The following is a 13,404-nucleotide window of genomic DNA, read 5'->3' as shown; positions in this document are numbered from 1 at the left end:
ACATTAGTTTCTAAAGTGGGTCATTGCTCAGTAAATGTTGAGAGAGAAGAAGAGACATGGAAAAGAAATAGGTTAGGTGATATGTCCTATATTAAAGCAGGAACATTTGACTTGGATGCAGTGCTTTTTGAGTTGCATGCTGAATTTGGAATAAGTATTGATTTCCTTAAAGGACATTGGGATTCTATTATTAAATGCTCAACTTTTCTGTCCTTTTTCTCCCTATTTACTGTCCCTGTTGTGAATGAACAACAGTACAGCATTTAAAAGATTTTAAATTTACTATTTCTCTCCACTAGAACAGTACCTTACTGTATTGTGGTGGTTTCACTTTCAAAAAACTGTTATTCCAATCTGGAAAAACTTGCTGCAGTCTCCAATTCGTTGATGTCATCAAGGCCAATGAATACAGGTCAATTTCCTCTCCAAACTGACATCACCACGACCGTCCTAAAAACCCACCCATGCTGTGATGTCACAGCTCCCAGGTCCTTCCCCTACCCATACAGAAAGTAAAGGCTAAAACAAGGAAACAGTACATGAGTCAAGCCTCCTGCTGTGAGCTGTCAATCACAGCAGGTAACAGTTCAAATTTCCCTTAGCACTTTGACAACTAGGGAAGTTGGGTGTGAAGCGGGATGGGAGATGAGTCAAAAGTAGTACAATTCAGGCTTCACGAAAGACTGCAGTTTAGCCATTCTAAAAAGAAGCAGCAGTAAAAAGGACTATGAAAGTCTGTTCTGTGGCATTTGCACTGTTTGTGTTTTAAGTAGTCATGGAATGGCACGAAATATTACTTAAAACTGACTGAAAGACAGCAGTGCATGCATGTAGAATCAGTGCAGTGACAGCAGCTTTAAGAAGAAAGAGGTCTGCATGATGTAGGTTTTTACAGATAAGCACTGCATTGTGGCATACTTATAGGCAGACAAAACAATCAGAATTACTTAAAGATGCCAGACCCCATGTGGTCAGACTCAGAAATTACATATAAAAATATTTAAAAACCTGTAAATAGTCCCAGAGCAGTGTTAATATGTGGGAAACACCAAACCATGATGAGATAAACATGTTTTTTGAGCCTGGGGTGTGCTTCTCCTTTAATGTTGATGGGGAGAGTTAGCAAAAGAGTAGGTGCCTAAGAAGGGAAAACATGTACACTGCTGTGGAGTTTGGTTCTAAGGGTTAATGAGAGTTGGTGTGGCTTGTGAGTAGTGTCTCAGGTTTTATGAGGAAGTTTTTTTGTGACGTCTAGCTGCAAGGGGAGTAAATGTGTGGAAATGGAGTAGTTTGTAGAGTTGGGATCCTAAAAGTAGGTTATATCTTTGTTTTATGGTAGCCATTTGGCTTTTTCTAGGGTGATATGGTCACAGAGAGATGCGTTCGTAATGCATTGGTAGATGCTGTTAGAGATAGTCCAGAGTGTGGTAATACTCTTCTTGGAAGCAGAAGAAAAAATTAGTTTAGTAAAATGAGCTGCGCTGGCTGATCTATTATCCTCAAGCCGGGGAGTGAATGAGCATGGGGACCCAGGTTGACAGTAACCTTTCATTTGACACTCATGTTGCCAAAGTAGTTAGGAAGACCTTCTACATTGCCCACCTGATCATGAAGGGATTCACATCCAGATCAAGGGAAGTCATCGTCCCCCTGTACTCATCACTCATCAGACCAATGATTGAGTACAATGCCCCATTCGGAATGTATCTGACACGACACCTGCAGCAACTGGAAAGGCCCCAAAAGTTCCTCACCAAAAGGATAAAGGGTCTCAAAAATATGTCCTATGCTGCCCGACTGAAGGAACTTCAGCTCTATTCAGTCGCTTACCGTCTGCTCAGAGGTGACCTGTGCCTGACATACAAGGCCATGTCCAACCCAGAATTGATGAACATGCTTCACCTCAAAAAATCTAGATCCCTCAGAACTACAAGGCGGAGACTTAAACCTTGACACGGTTATTAATAGGACGTGCTGGAGGGACAGATTCATCACCCAGAGACTCCCTATGCTGTGGAACAAAATCCCGGTACGTGAGGCAGAGCACCTCACTGGCTTTGTTCAAGAGAAATCTTGACCAATGGATGGGAGATCGCAGATATACCCCAGGGATTATCTCAATGTCACTGCTTGACAGAGGCACAGCAAAATAATGGGCATAGTATCCTCCAAACTAAAGGGGTGACGAAAGCCACAAAACTCTGGGCTAGGCTTATAAATGCCTTTGGGCAGATAGCCTAGTATGAACCTATGAACCTATGAACCTAAGATTCTAACCCCCTTAAGCAAAAGAGATGAGAGCTGTCCACTGGCAGATTTATCCTAACTCTTCCCTTCCAGCCTGGCTGCCATTGACTCGTAGTCACACCTGGTAACTCCAGATTACCAGTGTCATCTCAAAATGCTTATTAAATAACAGACAAACAGTTGATGTGGTCTGCTCTCTGTGATGTCTGTATACAGGCTGATATTTCAAGACCTTCTGTGTACCATGTGAAATGCATATCATTATTGTTATCTCATCTGCGTTTAGAGGTACATCACCCATATATAACAAATGGTGGTCCTGGCATATTACTTGGTACTTGACGGCCTGCCTGAGGTCACACTGGATTTACTTTCTGCAAAATCCCTCTCTGAATTATTGCTTCTTTTCAGATTTTTTTCTGCATATGTTATAAAACTCCATATGTGTGATTTTTTTTCCTTTTTTAATCCCAGTTTTTATTGATGTTCTGTATATTTTCATTCAGAGTAAGCCTTCAAAAATATTTGTGATTTAAGTGTCATACAGCTTGACTATTATTTAAATATTGTGATTTCTCAACCAATTAAGACAAAAACAGCCACCTTCTGTCTGTCAAAATTCTATAATTTTAGCTTTCATAGATTCATAGGTTGGTACTAGGCTATCAGCATTAGGGCCTATACAAGCCTAGCCATAACAATTCCCTGGCTATTTCTTCCCACACTATTTACTTCCTGGACCCCTGTCTAGCAGGGTGACTGATGTGATCCCCGGGGTGAATTTCCTTTCTCCCATACAATCATCAAGGTTCCTTTTGAAGAGGGCCAAAGAGGCGCTCTGCTTGACATGTTTGGGCAGTATATTCCAGAGTCTGGGGAGTCTCTGGGTCAGGAACCTATCCCTCCAGCATGTTTTGTTTATTGTGATGACAAGGTTTAGATCCCTGGAGCGTGTGGCTCTGAGGGATTGGGATTTCTTTAAGTGTAGCATGTCCAACAGCTCTGGGTTTGGGTATGTTAAGCAGAGATTGCCTCTGAGTAGATGATATATGACAGAGTATAGCTGGGTTTTTTTAAGGAAGTCAGCATAGAGCATCTGCTTTAGGCCTGTGATTCTTTTAGTGAGGTATTTCTGCAGCCTTTCCAGTTGTTGCAGGTGTCTTGAGAGGTACATACCAAATGGGGCATTGTATTCTATAATGGGTCTAATGAGGGATGAGTACAGTGGGACAATGACCTCCTTTTTTCTGGATGAAAAGCCCTTAGTGATGAGGTGTGCCACATAGAAGGATTTCCTGACTGTTGTGGCGATGTGGTTATCAAAGCGGAGACCACTGTCCACCTGTGTCCCTAAGTCTCTTATCACACTTTTGGTGTTTAGTGTACTGCCACCTATGTGGTAATTCACGGGTACATGTTTTTTCCAAAAGGTGATAACTGTACATTTCTTGGCATTGAGCTTGAGCCCATGGCTCTGGCACCAAGCATCTGTTTCTGTAAGGCCCTTTTGTAGAATATCCACATCATGTGACGATTGAATAATGGCTCCCAGTTTGCAGTCATCTGCGAACATTGTTAGCCAGAGTCCCTTAGTATTGGCCTGTACTTCAGAAAAGTAGATGCCAAACAAGAGTGGCCCCAGGACTGAACCCTGAGGTACTCCACTTGTCACTTTTCTGGAGTTGGATTTGGAGTTGGCTACTTTTACAGTGTTGTTTCTGTCAGTAAGCCAGTTGGCAACTCATCGAGTGATGTAGGGGTTTAATGCCCATCTTAGTAAGTTTATCTATGATTCCAGAGTGGGGGATGGTGTCAAAAGCCTTGGCGAGGTCCAGATAGGCTGTGTGGACTGCCTTACCCTCGTCCACGGCTCTGGAGACTGATTCGAAGAAGTCAATTAGGTTCAGGAGACAAGATCGGCCCTTCAGAAACCCAAACTGGGTGGGGTCCAGTGTTTGAAGGTTGCCAATGTCTTTGTTTATAAGTTCCATGATAATACGTTCCATGGCCTTGCAGATCAGGCTCATCAGACTGATGGGGCGGTAGTTCCTGGGATCCAAGGTGGATCCCCCCTTGTGGAGTGGGATAACTGTAGCTGTGCACCACTCAGTGGGCATGAAGCCTGAGGTGAGGCTATGATTAAACATGATACTTAGGTGAGGTGCCAGTTCATTTTGTAGTTCATGTAGTACACAGCCCAGGATGTCATCTGGTCCCATGGATGCTGTATTCTTAGCTTTGGAGAGTGCGTTTTTTACCTGTGTGGCTGTTATTACCAGAATTTGGCAATCTTTTGGTATTGAGATGGGCCATTTAGGGAGTGAGAGGGGGGTGAAGTTGGCACTGAATCGATCTGCCAGGATATTGGCAATATCCTTGGGATCAGTATATTTAATACCATTATAGCAGAGCAGATCTGAACATTGCCATTTAGATTCCTGACATAGTTATAGAATGCCTTGTGGTTGTCTTTGGAATCTTTGGCAATTTTATTTTCGTAACTAGCTTTGGAGGATTTTATGAGGGATCTCAGCTTCTTAGTGTGGCTGGTAAGGGAGTTTTTTGCATGATGGGAATTTCCTCTTTTCCGCAACAGTTTCTTCCTTTTGTTGTAAAGTTTGTTTATGGCAGGAGACCATCAGATTGGCTTCACTTTTTTGGAGGAGAGCATCTTGGCTCTATTTGGGATGGCATGATTCATGCATGAGTGGATGTGCTCGTACAGTGCCTTAGTGTAGGACTCAGCAGTTGAACTTTCAGTTCCCGTCTGCATGGGTGTCATGAAGTTTGTAATTTCTGACTTGAGTAGCATGAAGTTGGCTTTGGAGAAGTTTTTTATGGAGGTTTCCTTAAGTATAATATAAATTCAACTGCAATTTCTAAGCAACACACAAATTGCATTTTTTATGTACGTTGCTATTTAGTACTTGTCTGACATTTACTGATAATGGTCATCCCTCATAATGTGAAAGCTGTAAGTTTTTTGTTCAGATCGATCAAAAATAAATATTTTTGTTGCATCTTTTTTGAGTTCATAGTGGAAGAGATTTAATATATTCTATTAATAAATGAACCACCTTGAATTGCACAAACTAATCAGTGATACCCAAATGCATTGCAGCACAGGTATATGTCTTCAATTACTACTTTGTAGGAGCAGGTCTTCCCTCTTTAGAGAATAAGTCCTTAAGAGACATCTCATTGCATGCTGTAGCATACACAGATGAGAGCTGAGAAAGGGGATGCCATTTTGTGATTGAGAAAGGTATTTTACTCATTGCATGCTGTAGCATACACACATGAGAGGTGAGAAAGGGGATGCCATTCTGTGATTGAGAAAGGTATTTTACTCATTGCATGCTGTAGCATACACACATGAGAGGTGAGAAAGGGGATGCCATTCTGTGATTGAGAAAGGTATTTTACTCATTGCATGCTGTAGCATACACACATGAGAGGTGAGAAAGGGGATGCCATTCTGTGATTGAGAAAGGTATTTTACTCATTGCATGCCGTAGCAAATACAGGTGAGAGATGAGAAAGGGGATGCCATTTTGTGATTGAGAAAGGTATTTTACTCACTGCATGCTTTAGCATACACAGGTGAGAGCTGAGAACGGGGATGCAATTTTGTGATTGAGAAAGGTATATTTATTGCATGGGAGGCATAACTTGGACGGGGAGAAAAACTCTTTGCATGAAGGCTGAACTTTCATTTTTCAGTGCCAGTATTATGATCCATCCAATTAATCATACCAACTCATGATTACCTTCTGCCATACAATCTCACTTGCCAGCAAAACATCCCAGGATAGATGCCAATCCAAACATGCACATTTATAAAGAAATCGATAGATAGATAGATAGATAGATAGCTAGATAGATAGATAGATAGACACCCTCTACACTGATGATATTGTTCACCTTAAAGGGAGCAAGTCTGCTCCCTGCCTACAGAAAGAAGTTCAGGCTGATATTATAGCCATCTGGAACAGCCACCATAAAAATAAACTTGCTGTTAATACTCAAAATAGCTCCATGATGCTATTTGGCAATCACCAGAAGCTTAATCACAATTTTGCCACTACAGACCCTACAGGCTCTACTCCCCCTTATTCATCCCTGGTTTGGCAACTATGTCTCTAATGGACACAGGCAACCTGTAAATGGTTCATCTCCCAGGCCCCTGCTTGTAAATGTTTCATGTGGCTGTGCTCGACAGGGGTACAGGAAAATAACTTTCTTGGGTGGCGTAAGCCAGGGAACCTTGTGGGCTAGGCTTACATAGGCCCTTGGGCGGATAGCCTAGTACCTACCTATGAACCTGTTTATTAGCTTTTGCAGTATATTTGAACACCATTGCATTAGTCTCACGAAAAGAAAATGGTACCTCTCAACTGTACAGTTTTTCGCAGAATGTCCAGATTTTTGCCTCATAGTTTTGGTCCATTTTTCATAAAATTGTGCTTTTCTGGCAAATTACTGGCAACTCATTAAAGAGTGAAGTCAGAAAATAAACAGACATTTGAGTTTCAGACTTCATACCCTTCAGAAAATTCAGGCTAATATAAAACCTGTTATTCTGTCAACTTTCTATGTTTGTAACAGCAATATTTAAAACTTGTCCCTATTTTTGGGCCTTTACCCACTTTTACATATGGCTTTGTCAAGATTTCTTTCTTAAAGAGGTTAAGAGGTATGATAATGGATAATAGTTAGAGATAAGACTACTCTACCCCTTAATATACTTACATACAAACTTCTTAAACAAGGATACTGCCCCCCTGCTCAATAAATTGTGTATCAAAACCTCCAACTACTGTCTTCAAAACAGCAATGTTCTCCTTCTTTCCAGACCTTCCTTTACTCTTATCTGTGAGTGATACATCTTTAAACTACCTCCAGCTTGCTGGAACGTCTACCTGAACCCACCATGTTGGCAGATAATCTTGTCTTATTCAAGAAGTCATATCATTTCCACTTGTTTGAACTAAACATACGTACATACATCAGAGACTGGTTAATATATTTTCTACCTCTCTGAGCTACCCTGTCTCCTGCTTTGTATATGTTTATTCCACTCATTATTACCCTTGTGTACCTCTCCGCCCTTATGTTAAAATGTTAGGAATCTCTCACATACCTCTTCCCTATACTTTTCTTCATAAGAGGTGAGGAGTAACGTAGGTGTGAAAAGTGCATCGCATAAAGAAAGTTCTTTGACGATGCAGCCATCCACAACACCTTTTTCCCTTTTTTCCACATGGGGTCACCATGTCAGTTTAGCAGTGTCAATCATCTAGAGCCAGGGTTCAAACCACCAGGTGGCTATGTGGTTGTTTTTTTAACTTCATAATAATCCATTCGGTGGTGTGCTTATTTCATGCCTATGCTATTATAAACAAACTCCACTGATTGCATCACTCTGCATTATGTTTGGGACTTTTATTTACATACGTCTTTTACAATAAAAATAAGTTTTAGACTTAAACATTCCTTCTGTACTTAATTTATATTATAATTGTCTGCTTTTTGCATTATCATCATTTCTTTAATGTATTATATAATTTATTATTCTTTTGGAGTATGTTTCTTCTTTTGACCACCTTGGTTCAGGTCATGGCTGAAAAGGGTCCTTGGAACAGTCCACTTCCTTAATTATTAAATGATATATATATATATATATATATATATATATATATATATATATATATAGTGCTAATTCTTCCACTACTTCGAAGACTCTCGGGGATTATAAATTGGGGTATCCCTTATTGCATTTCCTTACTGTAGTGCACTAAATCTCTTATTAACCTTATACATTTCTTCTTTTACAACATCTTAATTCTACTAATACTGCTATGTCAATTAACAAATTATCTGCTTATTAATATTACCTTCCTGTTACCTCACTGAAAGTAGTTGTATGTAAACTGATGCTAAAATATATTGATATGGTCAATCATTATGCTGTAATGTTATATACATTTGTATAATCTATCCTTTATCATTACTTTATCCATTCTTGTGATGATTGCTTAATATCCCCAGGCTATGCCTGAAAACGGTCTTTGAACCAGAGCACTCATACTGTCAACAAATGTAAAAATGAAAATAAAAATGAAAATTACACTTCTCATTCCATGTTCCCTACAACTGCATCTGTTTTTACTGTCTTAAAGCTGCTAGTGAAGTGGTTGAACAACATTTTCACAACAGTAAAATGACAAAACATTGTAATATCATGTGTAACATAACTGACAACTCTGAAGGAAGTTGTACATTAACATTTTATTGTTTATTTTTAACAACAGATATAGCACATAGAAGCGTTGTTGTATACCCATTTAGAAGCAGTGGTACCACAAATCAAATGACTTGAAGCTTATCGCACATTGCAAAATTCTGTATAATGGTTTGTTGCACTTGACAATGATCACAGTTTCTGCTGATTTTTGTCCTTTAACACCAGCATTAAAAGCACAAGCAAAAAATTAGCAAAATACATTACGGCTGTAGCAGCATATTTTCAAGCTCAGTTTTTCTTAACTTGTAGCACACTGACCATATTCTTTATCTTATCACACACTAAACCCTATAAATGCTCTTAGTTTAGCAAAAGTGCTCTAGTAAAACATTAAGAAATATCCACAGATGTTTACTTTTTAACAACCGAATGAACTGTTAAAAATTAATAGTTTCAATAAAACATTTTTATGACAACAAATTAAACATTTTTATGAGGAAAAAGTGCATTTCAGAAGAGTATTTTTTTTTTGAAAATGGCTAAAAAAGTCCCAGAGTAATATCACAATTATTAGTAATTGTGGGGATATTTAAGATATTGTAGTAAATTAATAAGTACACATTATTAATGGAATGTTAACATAGGTAAATAGCAATTTTGAATTTGCATACTATCATTATGTGCTTCGTACTATATGGGGGTCCTATAAGGAAATGGAAACTGCATGCATCATCACTGTGCATAGTATTCCTCAACCACCCCACCCCTAAAAAAATTACAGTAAATGGTTCCTACAGACAAATTGCCAGAGCCATGACTCAGGACTATAGATGAGTTGACTGTTATTTATTTTTACAAACAAGCAAGTTTCTGTCAGTTTAAGATAATAATAAAAAAAAACTGCCTGCCCATGGATTCATTTAATTTTCACTGTTGTATACTGTCAAAGATAATACAAAAAAAGAAAAATAATTATGTTTTTCTGTATAATGAGTACCTGCGTGGTCGAGAGTATGGTATACACAGTAATTTAATGTTGCACTGGGCCTTAAGACAAAGGCTCACATCGTTGCACAAAGCAAATTTTAGGAATGAAATTAAAAAGATACAGTAAATGAAGCATTATGTGTTTGGTTTGCTCATGAGGAAGAGTTGGTAATGTTTATACTTGTATGGGTATGAGAGGCATTTAGCTGCAGAAAAATCTACAAAATGGGGGGCATAACATATTTTCATTTTCAAATTGCTGTCTTTCTTATTTCTAAGCCATGTTTATATATATATATATATATATATATATATATATATATATATATATATATATATATATATACACACACACACGCGCATATTTAATTATAAGTCCTTACTTCCTTACTTTATTGGCTCTAACTGGCTGTCAGAACTTGACACCACAATAAAACACTTATGTTGTATCTTAAACAACTTAATATGATATAAAAAGCAGAAATTAACCAAATTCAATAAAAGTGGAATTTAATTTGGATAAAAAGGCAAAATCTCCTTCTTTGCACTAGGTGTGGGCATAGTTTGTCCTGAAAATTATACCTTTTTTTTTATAAAATAAATCTCCCACTTTGGGAATCTGAAAACATGGCAATCCTATCGTCAGAGGCTGGTCTTCCCCCTTTAGGGAAAAAGTCCATAGCAGGCACATCAGTGCATGATGTAGGATACATATGTAAGTGATGAAGAAGGGGATGCCATACTTTGTATTTTAGGTGCATGGGAACTGTATCTTGACCAGAGAGACCAACTCTGCATGAAGACTAAACATTAATTTTTCAGTGCAACTGCTATGATCCACCCAGCTAATCATTACACCCTAAAACAAATACTCACCTTCTGCTATACACTCTCACTTGCCAATAAAGCACCCCAGGAGAACCTTCAGTCCAGACATGTACATTCATGTATACCTGTAAGGCTAATCCCTCGTCTTTCTATCACCGTACAAATATTCTCAGGGTTTATATATTTATTGTAGCCCTTATTATAATTCTCTACTGTAATAAACTTTTTTTCTTATAAATCACATTAACCCTATGCCTTTCTTCTACTTTTCTGATATCTTAGTTTTGCTACTACTATACCGATTACCACATTATCTACTGATTCAAATTGATATTACTTTCTTATTACTGCACTGAAAGTAATTGTATGTAACTTGATATTGAAATATATTCATATGGAGAATCATTATACTGTAATGTTAATTAAATCTGTATAATCTATCCTTTATAATTACTTTATTCATTTTTGTAATGATTGTGTAATATCCCCAGGTTGTGCCTGAAAAGAATCTTTGGAATGGAGAACATACCCTGTCAACAAATGTAAAAAAAAAATTAATAAATAAATAAAATTAAGCTTCTCATTTCATGCATACAACTCCTGCTATTGTGTCTTATTGCCACTAGTGACGTAGCTACACCACATTCCTACAACCGCAAAATGACAAAACTTTATAAAGCTATATATAACATAACTGACAACTCTGAAGAAAGTTATAGTAACCTTTTTATTGTTTATTTTTCACAACAGAGACAATACTTAGAAGCTTTGTCGTGTACCCATTTAGAGACAGTGGTACCACAAATAAAATGACTTAATACTTATTGTACATTGTGAAATTCTGTATCATGGGATGTTGCACTTGACAGTAATCACAGTTTTTTTTTCTTTTTTTCTTTTGCTGTTTTCTCTCCTTTAGCCTTAACACCAGAATTAATATCACAATCAATTAGCAAAATGCATTACTGCTGTAGCAGCATCTTTTCAAGCTCAGTTTTCTTAGGTTGTTGCACATCGGTTTTGTTGTTTATCACATGCTAAAGCCTACAAATGCCCTGTTAGTTTAGTAAAAGTGCTTTAATAAAACATTGTGTAATTTATACATATTTTACTCTTTCTATAAACAACTAAAATGAGCTGTTAAATATTAATAATTTAAATAAAACATTTTTATGAAAAAAACAGTGCAATTCAGAAGAGCATTCTTTTTAGATATGGCTAAAAAGTCCCAGAGTCATAGGATATGTATTAAGTAGTATCTGTGGGAATAGTGTATTAATAAATAGCAAATCATTCCTCTGAAATGGATTTATAAGCATGCCATTAATGGAATGTTCACAGGTTTAAAAGCAGTTTTGCCTTTGCATACTGTCATTGCATGTTACTATCTGGGGTCTTATAAGAAAACTTAAACTGCATGCATCACTTCAGTACATTGTATTCCACCTCCCACCCCCAAATAAATACTGTAAAAGATTCCAAGCAACACAATGCCATAGTCATGACACAGACACATTGCTGAACTGATTACTACTTTTATAAATAAGCAGGTTTCTGTTTGGGAAAAATGCTGCTTGCTGACGTGTCTGTTTAGGTTTTGTTGTGATGTACTGATAAAGATCATGTAAATAAATTCTGAATAATTATTTTGAGTACCTATATGGTAGAGATTGTGGCATATAAAAGTAATATTAACACTGTGACCAGTCATTACAACAAAGGCTGATAATGCTTGCATAAAGGGAAATTATAGGAATGAAATAAAGCTAAAATAGAATGTATGGTGCTATTAGTGTTTCATTTGATCATAAGGAAATGTTGCAAATGTTTGTACTTGTACAGAGGTAAGAGAGGCATTTTGCTTCAGAAAAAAAAAGTACAAAATAAGAGACATAACACATTTGCAAGCTGCATGTTTATATTATAGTCTGTCATAATTGTAAAGAAAAAATATATAGAAATATGAAAGAGTCAGTGAGACCATGGGCAAAACTGAGAGATAAAATGCTTGCATTACATAACAAATTTCTCTGTACCTTACCAACTCCTTAATTTGGGAAGAAGTCTATATGATAACAAGGTCATAAGTCCACAACCTGTATTTGCTCTGGCTGTCTGTTATTACCTGATATGATGAACCTTTATTTATGACAAGCTTAATTGTGAGTTATAAAGAGGGATCTGTAATTTCAGCAGCAGACATAAGCTATAGCATAAGTCAGAAAGCCTGTTTTCTATATAGCAATACCATTTGTAATAAATTTGTAAGGGTGAAATCTATAACTAAATTGAAAAACAAACTAACATTTGTTTGAAGAGTACCCTTCAAATTTGTCTCATGGTTATCATAATGTCCTTTAATGTTTTATACTACTTATGTGACACAACGGATCAGCCAATATTAAGTAACAGACTGCGTCTATCTAAATCATTTTGGTACATATGCATTAATATTTTAAAGAAGACAGGGCATTTTGAAGCAATGTAAATATTCTGGTGTCACAGTCTTAAAGTCTTAACGTTTAGCAGAAGCTGGAGAACCAGATCGACTATCCTTGCCTCCCTGTGAACAAGAAAAAGAACTAGATTAGAAACACATTGAACACATTTGCCAATCTCTTACCAACATGTGCTAAAATACAGTTGTGAGATAAAAACAGGTATTGCAATTATTAGGTAACAAGAAGACATTCAGGTAAAGAAAAGAAATTGGTAAAAGTGTATTCCAAAACATTTCCCTCTGGTATAGATGGTCAGCTAACAGTTGGGTGGTGGTATTTTTTGAGAGCTTACAACTTTAAATGCTTTACATACACTATACACAGAGAGAGCAAAGTGTTCATCTTTTTCCTGTTTGGGAAGGTGATCAGAGCTGCACCTATAAATTTATGGACAGCTTTCCCTGGGCTGGATTACTAAAACAGAATCTGAACGACAGCAACGGAGACTGTCTTATTTGTTGTTAGAGTGCAATGAGCAGGTATCTAAATCGTGCTTCCACTATTAGTGGAAAAGTGGCAATCCACCAAAGCACTAACTTTCCAAACTCAGTTGCCTAAAAAAAAAATCACTGACAACACTATTTTCAGTATTTT

The 13,404-nt window shown here is 37.3% G+C and overlaps 1 protein-coding gene across 2 annotated transcripts in view; it reads right to left on the bottom strand.

The window, feature by feature from the left end:
- Positions 1-8,519: 8,519 nt before the first annotated feature.
- Positions 8,520-13,404, bottom strand: part of LOC122798288 (myelin basic protein) — an 809,205-nt gene continuing 804,320 nt past the window's right edge. For both annotated transcript variants that reach the window (XM_044067101.1, XM_044067102.1), the window contains one exon: positions 8,520-12,872. In XM_044067101.1, the coding sequence (XP_043923036.1) occupies positions 12,825-12,872 (48 nt within the window). In that variant the 3' untranslated portion in view covers positions 8,520-12,824. The remainder of the gene's footprint in view (positions 12,873-13,404) is intronic.

Source organism: Protopterus annectens, chromosome 3.part1 (assembly GCF_019279795.1).
Source record: "Protopterus annectens isolate FY-2018-M chromosome 3.part1, PAN1.0, whole genome shotgun sequence".
Taxonomy (NCBI): Eukaryota; Metazoa; Chordata; order Ceratodontiformes; family Protopteridae; genus Protopterus; species Protopterus annectens.
Note: the sequence above shows the minus strand (reverse complement) of the source record. Positions and strands in the feature narration are given on the sequence as shown.